Consider the following 18554-nt stretch of genomic DNA (forward strand, 5'->3'; position numbering starts at 1 on the left):
AATGTATAACACAAATTGATTTGATATGTGTAACATGTTCAAGCAGAACAGGCTAAACTTATTAAATGTAAATTTATACATGGTCATTTAATTTAGAGGAATGGTCACACTTTATTTTAAGGTCCAATTCTCATTATTAACAAACCATTAACTTTGACTTTTGCCTCAATAAACTCAAATTTTCTCACGATTTATTATTTTTTTTTTTACAAAATGAGATTGAAGACATTATACAGTAAATGAAAATGTGTCGTTTTATTAGGCTATTGCTGCACGTTTCTTTGTGAAACTGAAATATAACAAAACTAAATTGAAATTTAAAAACAAACCCCAAATCAAGCAAGTTACACAAATAAAATAAATCTCTTAATATAAACAAACTATGGCTTTGTCTGTGCTCTTTCCATTTAAAATTTGGTTAATCGTTAATAGGCATGCTAATAAGCAACTAGTTATTAGTGAGAATTGGTCCCTATACTAAAGAGTTACCAAAGGAAGCATTTGAAATGAAACCATTCATTAAAATTAATTGAAATTCCCAATAATTCATAGAGAGAGAATAGAAATTTTAGCACTCGTGTAGCTTTTTCACTCACTGGTAAAAGAAGCTCATTACTGGAAAAATATTCTGTTTTGAAAACAGCTGAGCTACTGTGACACTAATGAAAAACTTTGTTAAATTACTAGCGTTGCTACTTTTAGTTTGTTATTCCCCAACAATGCTGTAGAGGTGAAATCGTGACAGGCACCTATAGGGGAAGTGTACATTCAAGGCATTAGGACTGAGCCTATGGGCTGTGACAGTAATGGCCTGGCAGACTCAGAGTTGAAAGGGATGTAAAGAAGTGTGCTGTCATTCACACACATCCTCTGAAACCCGTCTCAGTCAATCGGTCGGTCGATCAATCAATCGATCGATCAATCAACCAATCATCCGACACAGTTATAAGTGTGCAGATGAGTATGATCAGTCAGGACTAACAAAGAACTCATGTGATGGTAGAGTCCATATGGTTGTTTATCCATAACAAAGTCTGACAGGTATTTCATTTTCGACTCACCTACAAATCTTAATCTGAAGATGAGAAACAGGAACTGAAAGCAATTGGACAGCGGTTTTTATCTTACAAGCTCTTTAAACAGTTATTTTATGACCTACTAAATTCCTGCAGCATCTCACTGATGCAGTCAGTCAGCATTTTGGGTATACAGAAGCAATTCTGTGTGTTTTTTGGCAAGCAAATTTACATGTCAAATACATAAGAAATATCCAATTAGTGTGCTTCTGTTGCGGACGGAACACAGGAAGCGTGCGGATCCATCTGCAAGGCTTTATTCATTGAGACGTGGTCAAAACAGGCATAGGTCAGACAATGGCAAACAGGTATAAAGATGGCAAGGCAAGAGGGATAATCCAGGTACAAGGCAAAGGTCCAGGCAGGGGCAAACAGTATCCAATAGGGCGAGACTCGAGAGATAATCCAGGTAAACAGGCAGTGATCAGAACACGGGGAAACAGACAAGGCAAGACAAAGAAAACAAGACACTAGGCTCGGTAATGCAGCTAACACTAGGTGAGTGGAAAATGCAGAACAATACACGGCAATCTGAACAGGAACTGAGGGAGTGTTAAATAGAGTGTGTAATGGCTCTCAGGTGAGCGTGTGAAATGTGACGGCTGTGTGATCAGTGAATTCAGCTGTGTAAGTGCAATGGATGATGGGAACTGTAGTCCGGAGTGACATGTAACAGTCTGTGTAGTGTGAGAGTCAATGTAATGGTAGAAAATACCACTTAAACTTTTCTAAAGATAGTCAGTTCCCCTCAGAGATACATTCATATAAACTCCTACTCCAATTGTATCGCAATTTGTTTGGCATCTCAACCGATTTGAATCGTCACATATTTGAATCGATTTTCGATCGGCTCGTGGTTAATCGTTAATAGGCATGCTAATAAGCAACTAGTTATTAGTGAGAATTGGTCCCTATACTAAAGAGTTACCAAAGGAAGCATTTGAAATGAAACCATTCATTAAAATTAATTGAAATTCCCAATAATTCATAGAGAGAGAATAGAAATTTTAGCACTCGTGTAGCTTTTTCACTCACTGGTAAAAGAAGCTCATTACTGGAAAAATATTCTGTTTTGAAAACAGCTGAGCTACTGTGACACTAATGAAAAACTTTGTTAAATTACTAGCGTTGCTACTTTTAGTTTGTTATTCCCCAACAATGCTGTAGAGGTGAAATCGTGACAGGCACCTATAGGGGAAGTGTACATTCAAGGCATTAGGACTGAGCCTATGGGCTGTGACAGTAATGGCCTGGCAGACTCAGAGTTGAAAGGGATGTAAAGAAGTGTGCTGTCATTCACACACATCCTCTGAAACCCGTCTCAGTCAATCGGTCGGTCGATCAATCAATCGATCGATCAATCAACCAATCATCCGACACAGTTATAAGTGTGCAGATGAGTATGATCAGTCAGGACTAACAAAGAACTCATGTGATGGTAGAGTCCATATGGTTGTTTATCCATAACAAAGTCTGACAGGTATTTCATTTTCGACTCACCTACAAATCTTAATCTGAAGATGAGAAACAGGAACTGAAAGCAATTGGACAGCGGTTTTTATCTTACAAGCTCTTTAAACAGTTATTTTATGACCTACTAAATTCCTGCAGCATCTCACTGATGCAGTCAGTCAGCATTTTGGGTATACAGAAGCAATTCTGTGTGTTTTTTGGCAAGCAAATTTACATGTCAAATACATAAGAAATATCCAATTAGTGTGCTTCTGTTGCGGACGGAACACAGGAAGCGTGCGGATCCATCTGCAAGGCTTTATTCATTGAGACGTGGTCAAAACAGGCATAGGTCAGACAATGGCAAACAGGTATATTGATGGCAAGGCAAGAGGGATAATCCAGGTACAAGGCAAAGGTCCAGGCAGGGGCAAACAGTATCCAATAGGGCGAGACTCGAGAGATAATCCAGGTAAACAGGCAGTGATCAGAACACGGGGAAACAGACAAGGCAAGACAAAGAAAACAAGACACTAGGCTCGGTAATACAGCTAACACTAGGTGAGTGGAAAATGCAGAACATGGCAGTGAGAGAGAGGAAGTCCATGGCTTATGTAACATGTCTGATTGGATTCAGCTGTGTGTGTGTGTGTGTGATCAGTGCATTCAGGGATTCAGCTGTGTGTGTGTGTGTGTGTGATCAGTGCATTCAGCTGTGTGCGTGTAATCAGTGCAATGGTTGATGGGAAATGCAGTCCAGGGTGATGTTTAACAGTCTGTGTGGTGTGAGAGTCAATGTAATGGGAGAATGACCTCTAGTGGCAATCGGTCTGAAGCCCACGAACCGGATTCGTGACAGCTATTTCTCTGTTCTAATATTGAGCATTTTAATTGCTATAATATTTCTAATCGTACTCTGGTGTTAAATTAGTTAGAATGTCTCCTTTGGTTAATTTATTTCTTAATTTTAAAAGGTTTTACAAAAATATCCGAGCAAACATAAAACTGAACCCAAAATCTCAAAATGTCAAATCAACATGAAAAGCCTACAAGCCCACACAACTCAAGCACATCTCCACAGATCAACAATTCATAAATAGTGAGGGGTTGATAACATGACTAGAAACTGGTGAGCAACTAAGCAGCAAATTAATATTCATAAGCCCATTTTTTATATTGTGACATCAGAACCCGCCCAATTGAAAACTCTTTCCGGCACCGCTATCTACATCATATGAAGTACAATCATGTCTTGTGAGCTGCTTATGTTATAAGTGTGTAGTGCAAACACTCTCCAGACCTTTCCACGCATCTTAAACTCAATGTGACATACCCTCCCATGATCGTCCTGCTTCTTCTATTAAGTGCTGAAGTGTCTCTGCTCTAGATGAGCCAGTTATTAGCACATTCAGCCAAGCTAATGCATTTTGAATAATACATAAAACATCCTGATTAGTGTATGGAGGAGCTCCCTGAGGATTGCCGGGAAAGGGTTTAGAGGCTTTTCCCTTGGCGGAGGCACGAGACACAAAGGAGGGCTCACAAATTCTATTAGTCACAGTGGCTGCAGTTCAAAGATGCTCCACGCTTCATTCAGTCACTCTTCATTAATTTGACCGCTTTTGAGGCCATTTATAAGCCAGGAATATGTGTGTGTGTGTGTGGTAGGAAGGGTTTCTAAAGATAGAGTGGTTAATTGCCCTTAGGATTGAGACTGGAGCGATGTTTAATTGTCTGCTAACGTCACTAAAACCGCATGCATAAAGGTGTGAAGAATTTTATCCCCTCAAGCTGTTTCTTGGTCACTATATAGACATAAATACAAACTTTAAATCATTACAAAGAGCTGATGGATGTTTATATGGAAGCCTGTTTTTCCATCTCAATTTATTGCAAATTTACAGACTGCTTGACATGATGGTGTATGAAATGTTTTGATTATATCATCAAGACTGTGGTTGTATTTCTTCCATCTCAACCTGTTTGTGCATGTACAAGTGTGTGTTCGTGTGTATGCCTTTGGGAGAAGATTGCCCACTCTTATCAGTGTTTGTCCAGTGGTGTGTAACTGAGTTTATCTGGATGAGCTGATTGGCAGAGATAGAACTACGGATGCATGAGTGAGTCACTGTAGGCCCTGCCGCATTAAAACTTTCCAACCTATCATAAGTGTGTCTCAAATACACCCACAGACACATATGCCTTGACCATGCCTGGGGCTGTGGTGGTGTACATATATCCAGGTCAGAGGACATAGCATCATTAGCCTTTTAAAATCTCTAATGCATTATGGTTAATGCCTCAAGTCAGTATTAGTGAGCGTATTTGTGCCAACTTGTATTTAGTCATTGGAGGTGACAGAACAACAGTAGCACACTGAGGATATTATTCAGCGTAATGTTTAGAGATGAGGCATCAATGCAGTATATAAGTTCAATGCAGTTTAATGAAACACGAGAGAGTGTTCTAAATATGTGCAACAGACCTTAGTCAGGTTGGACATCATATTGAATTTAACACGGATGAAAATGAGGCTTTGAGGGATAGATTTAGAGTCTTAACAGTGGCATGCACTGTATGGTTCTAGATCATAATTTTCAAAACTCAGAACTGTTATGAAGTCTAATCTATGTTAATGACAGTTGTTTTTCCAAAATATGTTTTGTCAGCAGAACAAACAGCATGTAGTTAAATAACAGTACAATCCACTATTGTCCAATGACAAGTAATTTGTCTGTCCACACTGAAGGCACAAAATATGAGACTCGAAACAACCACAGCCAATAGTTGTTTGAGTCAGAATTTATTTGGTGTTTGAAATTCAACTATACTGAGTGGATGAGATTTCAGTTTGGTCGGGTATACCCAGCATGACATTACAAAAATAAAAACCAACATGTCCTGTCAAGACATAATATCCTGACAATTGTTGCTTTTTCATATCATGTCTGGTTGGGACTAGCCTCAGCATCAGAAAAAACAGCCATAGACTGCCTACCCTTCATCCACCACACTCATAGCTGATGCTTATGTCACACTAAACTGGAAACATTTGGGAAAATTAAAAGTCTAAATCTGATTGGCTGATATCTATTGGATTTCCACCTAGTCTGCAGAAGTCTTTAACGGTCCACCAGGAAACAAAGCAGGGTTCACAAAGACTCTGACAAAGAGCACTTCACATGAACGTTAGATTTCAAAACGTTTGTTAAAGACGAACATCATGTTTTGAAATCATGAGGTGAATTAGAAGGGTTAGAAATATTATTTAATGGAATTTTTGTCATATTACAGCTAAAAAGCTAATAAATACTACTTTTAATAATACTATTTTTTCAAAGTTGTATATAAAACACAGTGTAGATTTTACAAGAAAATACTATTTCAGTCTTTCTACTTCAAAATTTCACATTTCATTCAATGTGTTACTTGCCATTTCTTTGTAATTATTTGTTAAATTTACTAGCAGATTCTGAGTGAAAATTGTTTCTACACCAATGTTTTTAATTTTTATTTTTTAGTGTAGCTGGAAGAGCGACTGTACATGAACTAGCAACACATTTTCTAGTTACTTAGCAACTTGAGCAAGGCAGGAAGTACATGGGGTGGATTTGTTGTAATTGTTGGAACATTTATGTCAGTGATCACATTTTTAGATGCCAACATCAGAAATAATCTTGTTGCCTAGTCGACAAGTCAGTCATATTTTTCTCTCTACACTAATATATCATGTGACCCCATGGTTCTGTTGAGGACAATTTAAAGCAGGCTGCAAATGTCAATCATGCTTACAAAGTTTAGTTGACTTAATTCAGAGCCACAAAATAATTCATAATATAGACTTTTTTATCTGTCCTACTAAGATGCAGAATTAAAGTCACTGTATGAACTGTTCAAATCTCTTTCTCTGTCTGTCTCTTTCTCTCTGTGTTAAACTAAGGCCACACATTGAGCTCTCTTACATGGAAATGCTAAGTAGATGTGTGTGTGTGTGTGTGTGTGTGTGCATTATAGTGGATCAGTCTGACTCTGCGTGGTTTCTTTTCTCAGCAAGACTTTCAGCACAAGAAGACGGAAACGCCACAGTCACTACTGAGAAAGCGCCTGGCATGTGACAAGCTTTACTCAGCCTTAAACCTTTCGTCTCTTATCCTGTCTTTCACACATATACACAAACTTTGTGATGGATGCACACAAAGCTTTTTCTCACTCTATTGCATCCTTTTACCTTCTAATTTTCTTCCTCTCTGTCTCACTCTTCCTCTCTTTGTGTGGCTAGAGATTATTCAAAAACAATGCCACTGTCACTCTCAACAGCAACAACAAAAACCGCTTATGTTTTTTTCCTAATTTGTAGGTGCCTTGGATAATAGCATCTGCTAACTGATTAAATGCAATGAAAAATACTCAATTCTCCAGGGAAGATTTCTATGAGAAATAAAACACTTCTCAACGAGTTCTTAAACACTATTCTTGATCTAATGAAGGCTATTGTTTTGTTTGCATGTCTGAAATGCTGGGAATCCCACTCATGTATTCTTGACTGAAAAAATTAGAAGGTCCAATCCTGTTTATGCAGTACATTTTATAATAATAATGAATAAAAATATTCAAAACCAAGTTTTGTTTTCCTTAAACAGTGTGATCTCACCTTTGACCGGAAGGGCTCAGGGAATCCTCCGTGTGGTATTCCAATGTGTCCTTGCAGAAACTCCACAACAGACAGAGGGAAGGAGAGCTCGTCTGCTCTCTCTTCTACCTCAGCCCGGGAGAGAGAGTTCTGCACCATGAACTGAGCCAGATCACCCACAATCTTAGAGGAGGGGGTCACCTGAAGAAACAAAAGTGATATAGAGAGAAATTATGTCCAGGAAACAGTTCTTCATTTCTGGAAACTTTTCAAACAAACTCACACAGCACATTTCAAAGGAAGGACTTCTATCTATAAAATCTACCTCCTTAGTCAGCTAGAAAGGTTCACCCTGTTCAAAATGCACACGATTCTACTGACAAATTGAGCATAATAATCAACTCCCATTGTAATGCTGCAAACCCCAAGAAGAGATAAAGAGAACATGACCTTTAAGAACATAAACTCAAAACAATTCAAGAAACCGAAAGAGGATTTGATTTGTGGAGATGTTAGATTGAAACAAGGGGTTACTTTCTTTTAAAAGGAATAGTTAACCTATCATTTACTGTCATCATTTACCTGTATAACTTACATTCTTCCATGGAACACAAAAGAAGGTTTGAAGAATATTCTGGTTAAAGGATTCAATGAAAAGATCTGAATCAAAAGAAGGGTTAGTTTTCAAAGACTGGGGATATAGTGCACAAGATGTACGTACCACTTCTATGATAACTTTATTTAGTTTCATAATACTGGCCATTGTTTTTAGGATATTCTAAAAATTCCACAGTAGAAAGTAAGTCACACGAGTATGAAGCAACATGAGGGTGTGTGATTCAAATTTTTGCAAGAATTATTCCTTAAAATGTGAACAACACCAAATAATTAGAGAAAAAAAATCTTCACGTGTATTTTAGACATTCTCTAAAGGTCACTGAGATTCAGCCAATAAAGTGAATGCATGAAGAGTTAAGGATTCAGGAGAGAGACAGAAAATGACAAAAGAAACCAACAGAACAAAACAAGAGAGTGAGAGAACTATATGAAAATAAGAGATCCATGAGGATTTGAGAGGAGGAAAGACACACAGGATGAAGAAAGAGAAAAAGCAAGAGATTAAGGGGAGGAATAAAATGTTAAATGTCACACCATTTTTCCTTCACATAAATAGTTCAGCATTCTGCGAAAAAATACCTTATGTGCAGCAAAACTGCTGTCAACTTTTCAACTTGCAGTGTAGGCGAGAACTTTGAAAGTGTTGCCTTAAAAATGTACCATAGTACAGTATTGGCATATCAGATATTTTGATATGTGCCACAGTAATGATTATAACATAGTGCTCCAAGGCATTTTAAAGGATATCATACTGTAGCGATAACATGGTATTGCTGTGTTGCCATGCCCAAAAAACATACTTTTTTTTTTTTACAAATTAAACAAACAAACAAAAACTGTAACCACTCCAGGACTGGATGGTTGAAAGTAGGTCAAAAAAGGAAAGAAATAAGAGTGATATTTAGGATTAAGTTTTGTAACAGAGTCCTAGACAAAGGTTATGCAAGGTTAATATCTTAGTTTAAATACAAAGCCACAGACATGACATGTGCAAAGGCTTTGGCAACAGCCCCCACAGACCCTGAGTGACTCGGGCACTGCTAGGACCGTAGACCATAACGCAGTGCAGACCTCCAATTATAAAACTTATTTTGCACATAAATATCAACATTACAAACCTTTACATAAGTTACACATGTTCTTTGAACAATATTAAAATTCTGACACTCTTGCATATCTCGCTTCTGCTTCAGAAGTTCAGTCATCTCAGCCAGGGAATACTGTTCACAGAGAAGTGACTCTCCGTAAGATGTCTGGATAACCAAATGTGATTTCACTAAATTAAGCGTGACATGAGACATTGGTTGAGCTCAGAATAGCAGAGTATCGTACTATTTTGCAGTGTGTTATTGTGGGTATTGCTCAGAATTGTAATCAGTATTACATTTGATAAATGTTCATAAAATGGGATACTATATGCTTAGTATTAAAAAAAGAAAACATTATGCTTTGGAGAATGCAGTCATAATGTTTTGAAAATAAACTCATAATAGGTATTTTTTTTAAGAAGTATTCAAAGACATTATTACTTTTTTCCCCTAAAATAAATTACATAATACATATAATACATAAAAAAATACATTACAAACACTAATACTGTGAAATATGTTTACAATTTAAAATACCTGTTTTCTATTTTAATATATAATAAAATATTATTTATTCCTGTGATGGTAAAGCTGAATTTTTTTTAGCAGCAATTACTCCAGTCTTCGTTGTCAAATAATCCTTCATAAAACATTCCAATGCTGATTTGGTGATCAAGCATTTCTTATTATTACCATCAATTATTATTATTATCATTTATTTGATATAGAAATCTGGTAACACTTTAGAATAGGAAACACATATTCACTATTAACTAAGAGGTTTCCCTGAACAAACTCCTAATTTGCTGCTTATTAATAGTTAGTAAGGTAGTTGTTAAGTTTAGGTACGGGGTGGGTTATGGGATCTAAAATATAGTCATGCAGAATAAGGCATTAATATCTGCTTTATAAGTACTAATAAACAGCAAATATGCTACTAATATGCATGCTAATAAGCTACTAATTAATAGCTAAAATTTGATCCTTAAAATAAAGTGTTACCAGAAATGTTTTGTAAAAAGATTGATCAAATTAAGACATCCTTGCTGAAAAAAGTGCCAGTTTCGATCTCATTTCCATTAGTTTGATTGTTTGTATGCATATTCATGCGTATTCATACATAAATGATGACCTACTTTCACAACTGATTTTGCAGCATGTTCTCCTTTCTCAGAATTGTATCTGTTGTGTTTTTTTCCCTAACACATTCTTTTAACTTTAACTTTATTCATTTTTAATATAACTATGATGATATACCCTTAACTATCTGTTTAGCTAAATAAACAACAATATTGCACATGATTTCATCACACTTTGCTGGGAAACAAGAAACTGAAAAGAGTTTGTAATATACAGTATATATATTAAATTTTCAGGAATTTATTTCAGGCCCTGATACAGAACATGATAATTGCACTAGAGCATTTGTCAAAACATGCAAAATACTTTTATTATTTTTTATTTTTTTGTAAAGACCCGAAGTCACTCCAAACTTAAACAACCAATGTAGTAAGTTCATGTGACAAGAATGTGGCATGTTACCATTTGAAAAAATGTAATATTACTTACTACTTAACACACTACTTTTAAAAACAGTACATACTGTCCACTACCATAGAAAATACATGAAAATTCAGAATAGTGGCTGATCAATGATCAATTCTTAAACATTTAGATTTGGTCTTTAATATTTGGCTACATTGTTGGACTGTAGCTCAACAGGATTGTCTGAAGCCAAAAGAAAGCATGTTTCTGAAGAAATATTCAAATTATGAGGATGCCGCCCTCAGTTACTGAAAAATCCTTCAACTTCTACCTTCACTTTGAATTGAGAGAAAAATCAGTGGGTTGTTAATTAAGTAGAGGATTTGTTAAGTACCCAGACACAATGCAAAACTCGGTCAGGCCAAGTCACTGTGATGGAGGCTGTCGGGGAAAGTGTTATAAGATGAGACTGAGACGGGATTAAAAGGGGATCAAACACACATGCACACACACACACACACACACACACACAGTAATCCTCATGCCCGTCAGTGTCTCCTCTTACTGCTTTTCTGACGTACTGTAATCCTTCTGTGTACATCTCAGTTGCTTTCTGCTTCTGTCTCTCAGTCTTTGCTTCCTCTCTCTCTCTCTCTCGCTCTCTCACACACACACACACAAACACACACACACAGGTCTAGAAGTGTTTACTCTCTCCTGTGTTATTGCGCAGGGTATCTCTGGCTAACTGACAACATCTGTTTGGCCATCGGCATGGACAGCGAGCGTTTTGAACTCAAGAGAACGGTTTGTGTGTGTCAGTGCTTGCTGCTGCTTCAAAAGAAACAGAATTAGTGGAGTGTGTGTACATGTGTGCTGCTGTGTGTCTCCGCAAACCGGATAGCAAAAAAGAGCAAGACATGAAGGTTGTGTTTAGAACTGAAACTAGCATAATGCTTACTGTGCAAAATATACACTATGCTGCCTAATATTTAGATATTTTTAAATACAGACTTTTAAAAAAAAAAAATTAAGAAGTCTACTGTGCTCACCAAGGCTACATTTATTTGATAAAAAAATCTTGTAAAACAGTAAAATTGTGAATTATTATTATAATAATAATAAAAAAACTGATTTCATATTTAATATTTTTAAATGTAATTTATTCCTGGGTTGGCAAAGCCGAATTTTCAGCAGCCATTACTCCTTCATTACTTTCTTCTTCAGTGTCACATGATCATCCAGAAATCCTTTTAATATGCTGATTTGGTGCTCAAATAACGTTTCTTATTATGATGAATGTTGTATTTTTGTGGAAACTGATACATTTCTTTCAGGATTCTAGCATTTATTTTTAATGCATTTATTTATTAGTCTTTACTGCCACTTTCCCTTTAACTTTTGGCAAATAATAAAACTTTGCCCTACCATTTGGTGAAGGATATCACTCTTGGTTCATTCATCATACCAGAAATGGTTTTAAACAGCACATTCTGGCAAATGTAGTTGGCCATCAAGGTATTCCATGCATAAAGAAAATAAGGCTACTACTATCTTTCAAAAATAGAATGTGGCATGCTATTCTGAACATAACCAGAGAGAGAGAGAGAAAGAGAGAGAGAGAGAAAGAGAGATTGCAATAGCAAAAGGAAAATAAATGGAGTATCACCACAAGATCTCAAAGTCCAGCCTATTTCCCCTCAGCCCATGAACTAAAATGAAGAGAGATGCCGTGGAAAAAAAAATAAGAGAGAAAAATAAGACAAAGAATGTAAATTGAATAACAATGACATGCAGACTGGAGGTAAATAGAAACTTCTATTAGGAGAATCCCAATAATTGATTGCACTGAGCGGAAGGCTGAAGCAAGCGATGCAAGACACATTTCAGCTGATCGATTAAGTCAGCCTTAGGGGGCAGAGTGCAGCACAGCAGAAGCCAGCACTGGCAGGTGACTGACTGCTGGTATCAGATTATAAGGACTGATCTGATAACCAGAACACTTAATCACATTATTCCTGTGAAGGAAAGCTACAGAACTCGTTCTTATGTTAGCCAAAGAGATGCTGGATGGTGGCAGAATGTTAGCTCACCATGCTGAATGAGAATTATACATCTAGAATCTGCAACATGTAACGTCTTGTTATTATTATTTTAATTTGAACAGAGGAAAGAATGACGTGTGCTCGTGATGACATTGTTATTTTGTCTCCATGCACAATTTAGGGTACACTGCAGCATTTTTTTTTTTGTTTTAAGTTAATTGGTAGGTTTGAATCAACAGGGACAAGAGCTTCGACTATATACTTGTGGAATATAAATGAAAGGAAATCCAATAGAAAAGAAAAAGCCACTTTATTCACTGCCCTTCAAGGACACTCTTCAGTATGTGGAACAGGGGAGGAGGAGAGAGAAAGAAAGAAAGAAAGGTAGAAAGAAAGAGAGTGGGTGACATATTTGGAATCAAAATGAGATTTTTGGAGGTCTTACTTTGATAAGGTCTCCCAGCAGCTTGTTGGCTTCGGCGTAGGCTTTCTTCACCTCTTTGAACTTGTTACCGAGGCCCATGCTGTGGGCCTGGAAGTGTAGGTTGGTGTACTGGCCTCCTGGGATCTCATTTTCATAAACATCTGCATTACCAGACTTCATTGTGGCGGTGCAGTCAAAGGGAGCATACAGACCACGAGCCACTTCCCAGTACTCGCTGTAGTCAAAGACTCTGTCCAGAGAAACACCTGCATGGCAGGAGAAGTGTGTTACAAATGCAGCAACTTTACTGTAGGATAATAAGAGATACGGCTTAATACATTAATTATTTGCACCTACTTATCTATCAGAGCTGCTAACTGAGTATCAGAGTGGAAGAAATTTGAGATCAACAACTCAAAATACTGTAATAATCAATGTAGATTTAATTAAGCCTGATGCCACAAGAGTCATCTTTCCAGTCTTCAGGCCACACACACACACACACACACACACACACTTTTTATTTTTAACACACTTCTCAGGCTGATCACAGAAGACGTGTGTTACAAATAAGCCATGTAGCTCCATATATATATACACAGAGTGAGGCTTCATAAAAGACACCAATTTCAATTTTAACTACACTACCCATGATTCTGCAGAGAAATATCGACCAATCAGAAAACTGTGGTTATACAAATCTTAATCACTATATTTTATCAAACTTAAAATATATTGAGTTGACTTTTTGTCGGAATTTAATATATATATATTTTCTTCAAAGCAAAGGTTGTAGTATCATGATTTCCCTCAAATCTGGTTTATTTAGGTCATGAAGAAAAACAAAAATCAATATTAAATGTTTATTTATTTATTTGATAAGTAGCCACATAATTAGCAGGAATATGTACAGGCAACCAGACAGGGTGATCATTGTCCCCATGCAGAGCAGGGGTCTGTATTGACTGTAGATTATCCTTTATTTATTTAGTATAGGCTGTTTATAAGCACCAAGAATCAAAAATCATTCAAATAATGTACAGGTCACAGTTTTGGCCATAACAGTATTCACACAAATTGTGACATAAGATCGCCTTTTCAAATCTGTTTAACAAGATACAGTGACTGCTCTGAGTAATTAGTCATCTTTTAAGTTGTCTTTAAAACTTAGGAAAGACATATATATATATATATATATATAGTGAGATGCTCCCTTCTATTATAATGCTCCTGCAGGGTCTGCGTCACTCCAACAGACAATAGTAATCAGTCCATTAAGTGAAGTGAATGTACATTGTGTGCTGTACTCAATGTACTACAGTAGATATATGTCCCTAAATGCCTATTAAGCAGATGTGTGTTTATGAATGTGTATTTGTAGTATGTATGTATGTATATGTGCTTGTATGAGCTATAAATAATGGTACAATATTCTGATTGGTTGATTATTATTATTATTATTATTTTATTTATTTATTTTTGTTGCATAAAGAGCTTTGGGCTTTAAGATAAAACTCTAAAACAAAGTATGCCATTCACTTTTTGGAAAAAAAAAAACTGACTAAGGTGGATGCCTGGTCTCCCAGTGTGGCAAAGCCTGGTTAATCCAGTCTGTTTTGATGGTTTTAGTGGGGTTTTGGGTACTTTCAGCTAGGAGAGCAGTTGGCGACCAGCTAATTTAACACCCACTTGGATCAGGCTGGCAGTATGGGAGATAAGTTGTATACGAAATCAGAAACAGGCTTCAGCATGGGAGTCCAGCTATAGCTAAGATCAGCAAACGTTGGTTTGAGATGTTTTTCCAGCAGGGAAAACACACAATGGCACAATTATATGACATAATTGTATACTTTCTGTTCTCTGACAAAAGCAAGTGCTAAAATTAAAGTATTCTAAACTAAACAAAGCTAAGGGTTGCATTTTGTGTTGAGTTCTGAGGTTAGAACAGTTTGTTCATATTATGCTGAAATTTACTGACATCAATGAAGACTGGCACAACATTGCAAAAAATTTGTGTGTGTGTGTGTGTGTGTGTGTGTGTGAGAGAGAGAGAGAGAGAGAGATTGTGAAAGTAAGTCCAAACTTGTCTTTCCACTGAGAATCGAGAGATGTAGAGAAAAAATGACAGATGGAAAGCAAGAGAGAAGTGTTAGTGGAAGCAGTGGGCTTGAAGACTGCATGGAAAAACATGGAAATGGAAGAATATGAACTTACAGATATAGAAGGACAAAAACAAAACAAACATATTGAAAAAATAATGAAAAATAAAGAAAAAAAAAACATATATAATCTACTCCATTTTCCTCCAACACTGCAAACCTGCAGCTTTAAAGTTTGTGTTCTTTTAAATCAGCTATTTGTCACATGTCTTCACAAATGCATCATGCATCAAAGTGGAACTTTAGAACGCAGTGAAATGCACAACTTCTTTGCAAAAGCTTGCATTTCCAGACTCCAGCATTCACATGTGTATGAATAGAAGTCAATGGATTGAAAAGTGTACTGTGCTTGCCCCTTTACTGGGGTAACCTGGGTATTTTTTCTTTTCTGTAAGTGCCATCTATGTCAGAGAGTGAAATGGCATTTTCATTCAGCCCATCGGCGTTTTTTTATGCACCAATCAAAACAGACAATTTGCATGCGAAAACTGGACCTAATTTTTTTTTTTGCCAAACATTTGTTGGAGTGAACAGACCTTTAGGGTTATGGATTTGAACAAAACCTCTAACTCTTAAGTTTTAAAGGTCAGGATGTAAACCTGCACAATTTGTGTTGCTGACATGAATGATGCTGAAAACTGTGTAGCCTTTATAGAGTAGAACATTTTTCGGTTTTCACCTAGTCACACTTTAGTTTGGGGATCAGTTCTCACTATTAATTAACTATTAACAATGACTGTACCCTCAATAAACTCCTAATTTGCTTCTTATTAATAGTAAGGTAGTTGTTAAGATTAGGTATGGGGAAGGATTAAGGGATCTAAAATATGGTTATGCAGAATAAGGCATTAATTTGTGCTTTATAAGCACTAAAAAACAGCCAATATGCAAGTAAGATGCACAGTAATAAGCAACTAGTTAATAGTGAGAATTGGTCCCTTAACTAAAATGTTACCACAATCCCATTAACGTACAACGAAAGATGGACCCCAGCCATATGTGGGGACCAGTATAGGAGTATTATAAATACTTGGGAGTGGGCTTTTCTGATGTAAGTCTGTAAGCAGCCACCTAACCAACCCCAGCTACTGCATAGCGTTGCTCCTGGCAACCAACCAGAACACCTTAGGAACCACATAGCAACGCTCTGGCAACCACCCAGAACTAGCATTGTGGTGGCAATGTTCACATAAACAATCACCACCCATATTTTCCACATAAAATGTAAAAATCATTTTTTTTTTCTCTTATGTTTTGCTTTGTTAATTTTTATCATATCTCATTTTTTGATATCTCAGTGTTTAAAGAGCGACTGACAGATTGCTGTGTATGGTGTGGCTACATGAGAGACTGTTCAGGAGAATCTGAAACTGAAGTGCAGCGGCCATTATCTAACCATCCTGCCTCAGAGGAACCATATTTGGGGGACAGACGAGGGGGAGAGCGGGAGGGAAAGGCTGGGAAGAGGAACTATGATTTAACTTTGACGGTAATGAAGTGGAGGAAGGAGAAATACATGGGTAAGTGCAGTTAAAAAGAAAATGGGGGAGAGGGTATGGAACATTCTCTTCCTCTCTTTTCTTCTCCGTCATTAGTCTTTGTCCAAGGTGTGTCAGCACATTCCCCTCTCTGCTACTGTAGGCTTTTTGCCTAACATGCCTCTCAGAATATGGCAATTATCACACTCACACGGACAGTACAGCACACATGCACACAACTGTATAAAAGTACAAATGTATTGATATATGACGACAGCCCCTGCTGGGTCCCTTGATTAATGAGCTTAGCGACTTGACTAATTAGACATCATTAATCAATTGTGCCTGCCTGTAACATTAAACTGATCATGGGCAGCCTGTTGAATTAAACTGCACATGTACTGACCTAGGCCAGAAACACACCTTAAGCCGGGCTCACACTGTGCGATTTTTTAAAAGTCCTTTAGGATTGTACTTGTCAGACTGTACGAACATGATGATCATGTCACACTGTGGGATCTCAGTTGTCATTAATGTCAGACTGTACGACAGTCAAGACGCGTTAAAAACGGGTGCGCGCAAGAAAACTTGTCCGGAGTTTTACCTTATCAACACATATACGTTCAGTGACTGCGAGCTGCATTGCACGCGGGGCTGTAATGTTGTATAATCATTAAAAGTATATGAATGGCAGCAATACCGGCGTATTTAGTGTAAGCAGCTCTACACACCCATATGAAAACAGCAGTGCAACCGGTGTATATCATAGCAAAGGCAACGAATCATATGAATTCCGTGAGCAGAGGACGAGAGCGCCGAAGTTTATGCGGTTAGAAGAAATCTCTAGCATTAATTCTGATCATGGCTTGTCTTGAAAAACGAAGACAGTTTGTCGTTCGTCGTAGGAGATGTCACACTGCAGGACTGTGCGCCAAATCTTCTGACACTGCCAGAAGTTCGTCGGAGGTAATATTTGATCGCAACGGCCATTAATTGTCAAACTAACGATCAAAGACTACAGATTTTAGCCTAGGATTATAGGAATCTTTTAGGATTTTCAAAATTTGTCTCAGACGACCAAATCGTGGCCAAAATCGCACAGTGTGAGCCGGGCTTTATGTAAACATTCAAGTGTGGACCAAAAGTCACATGTTGTGCATACTTAAAGCTTGTTCTCACTTCATCTAACTTGCTCAGCAGCACTATTCAGTCTTCAAACATTTGCTGTGCCATGACAATAGTTGACCAAAAACACAAAACTACAAAACTGACAAAAATATTAAACTGCTATATTCAGCATTGGTAATAATAAGAAATATTACAGAAACACAGCATATCTGAATGATTTCTGAAGGATCAAGTGACACTGAAGACTGACGTAATAACAAAACAAATTCAGATTTGCCATGATAGCAATACATTACAATTTAAAATACATTAAAATAAAAAAAGTTTTTGCTTGATTGCAGTACTTTCATAATACTATTGTTTTCACTGTATTTTTTTTTTATCATAGGAGACTAACAACATTAAAAAAAAAATCTTACTGACCCCAAACCTTTGAACTGAAGTGTATATAAATACATTTTTATATTTTTAAGTTATATTTTTGGGCACTGACTTTATTTGACAAGAGGAGTTGTGAGACTAGAACAGAAAAGACCTTGAGTCAGAACTCGGGTACCCCGAAGCACTGTTGTGCGATATGTCAAGAGCTCTGCCCACTAGCCTATGGCTATGACTTCTTTTTAAGCTGAACTGCTATTAAATACTTTCAGACGAGATGCAGTGGCTGAAGATGTCAGTCTGCATGTCTACACAGTCCAAGAACTCAAAAATAGCGCAGATGGAATAAATGTTTAAGGAAAAATATAATAAACACTACATATACAGTATCACATGTAAATCATAATACATATGACATTAGTGACTTTCAGGGCTTTACTTATCTGCCACAATAATGTAATGCCATTTAAGTACTATTTGGGGGATTTTCTCAGTCAGCTTTTCTCAGTCCCAGTTTGCATTTACACACATACTTGTGTAGATTATGTTTTGAGCCTTAAGGCGTGGTCACATTTATGCAGATTTTGCTCGTT

The 18554-nt window shown here is 37.0% G+C and overlaps 1 protein-coding gene across 1 annotated transcript in view; it reads right to left on the minus strand.

The window, feature by feature from the left end:
* Positions 1-18554, minus strand: part of LOC107712165 (pyruvate carboxylase, mitochondrial-like) — a 161665-nt gene that overhangs the window by 13164 nt on the left and 129947 nt on the right. The window contains exons 11-12 of the mRNA XM_016517317.1: positions 12840-13084; positions 7180-7359 (exon numbers count right to left, since the gene is read on the minus strand). Coding sequence (XP_016372803.1) covers positions 7180-7359; positions 12840-13084 — 425 coding nt within the window. The remainder of the gene's footprint in view (positions 1-7179; positions 7360-12839; positions 13085-18554) is intronic.

This window comes from Sinocyclocheilus rhinocerous, unplaced genomic scaffold (genome assembly GCF_001515625.1).
Source record: "Sinocyclocheilus rhinocerous isolate Xijiao unplaced genomic scaffold, SAMN03320098_v1.1 scaffold6048, whole genome shotgun sequence".
NCBI classification, from domain to species: Eukaryota; Metazoa; Chordata; class Actinopteri; order Cypriniformes; family Cyprinidae; genus Sinocyclocheilus; species Sinocyclocheilus rhinocerous.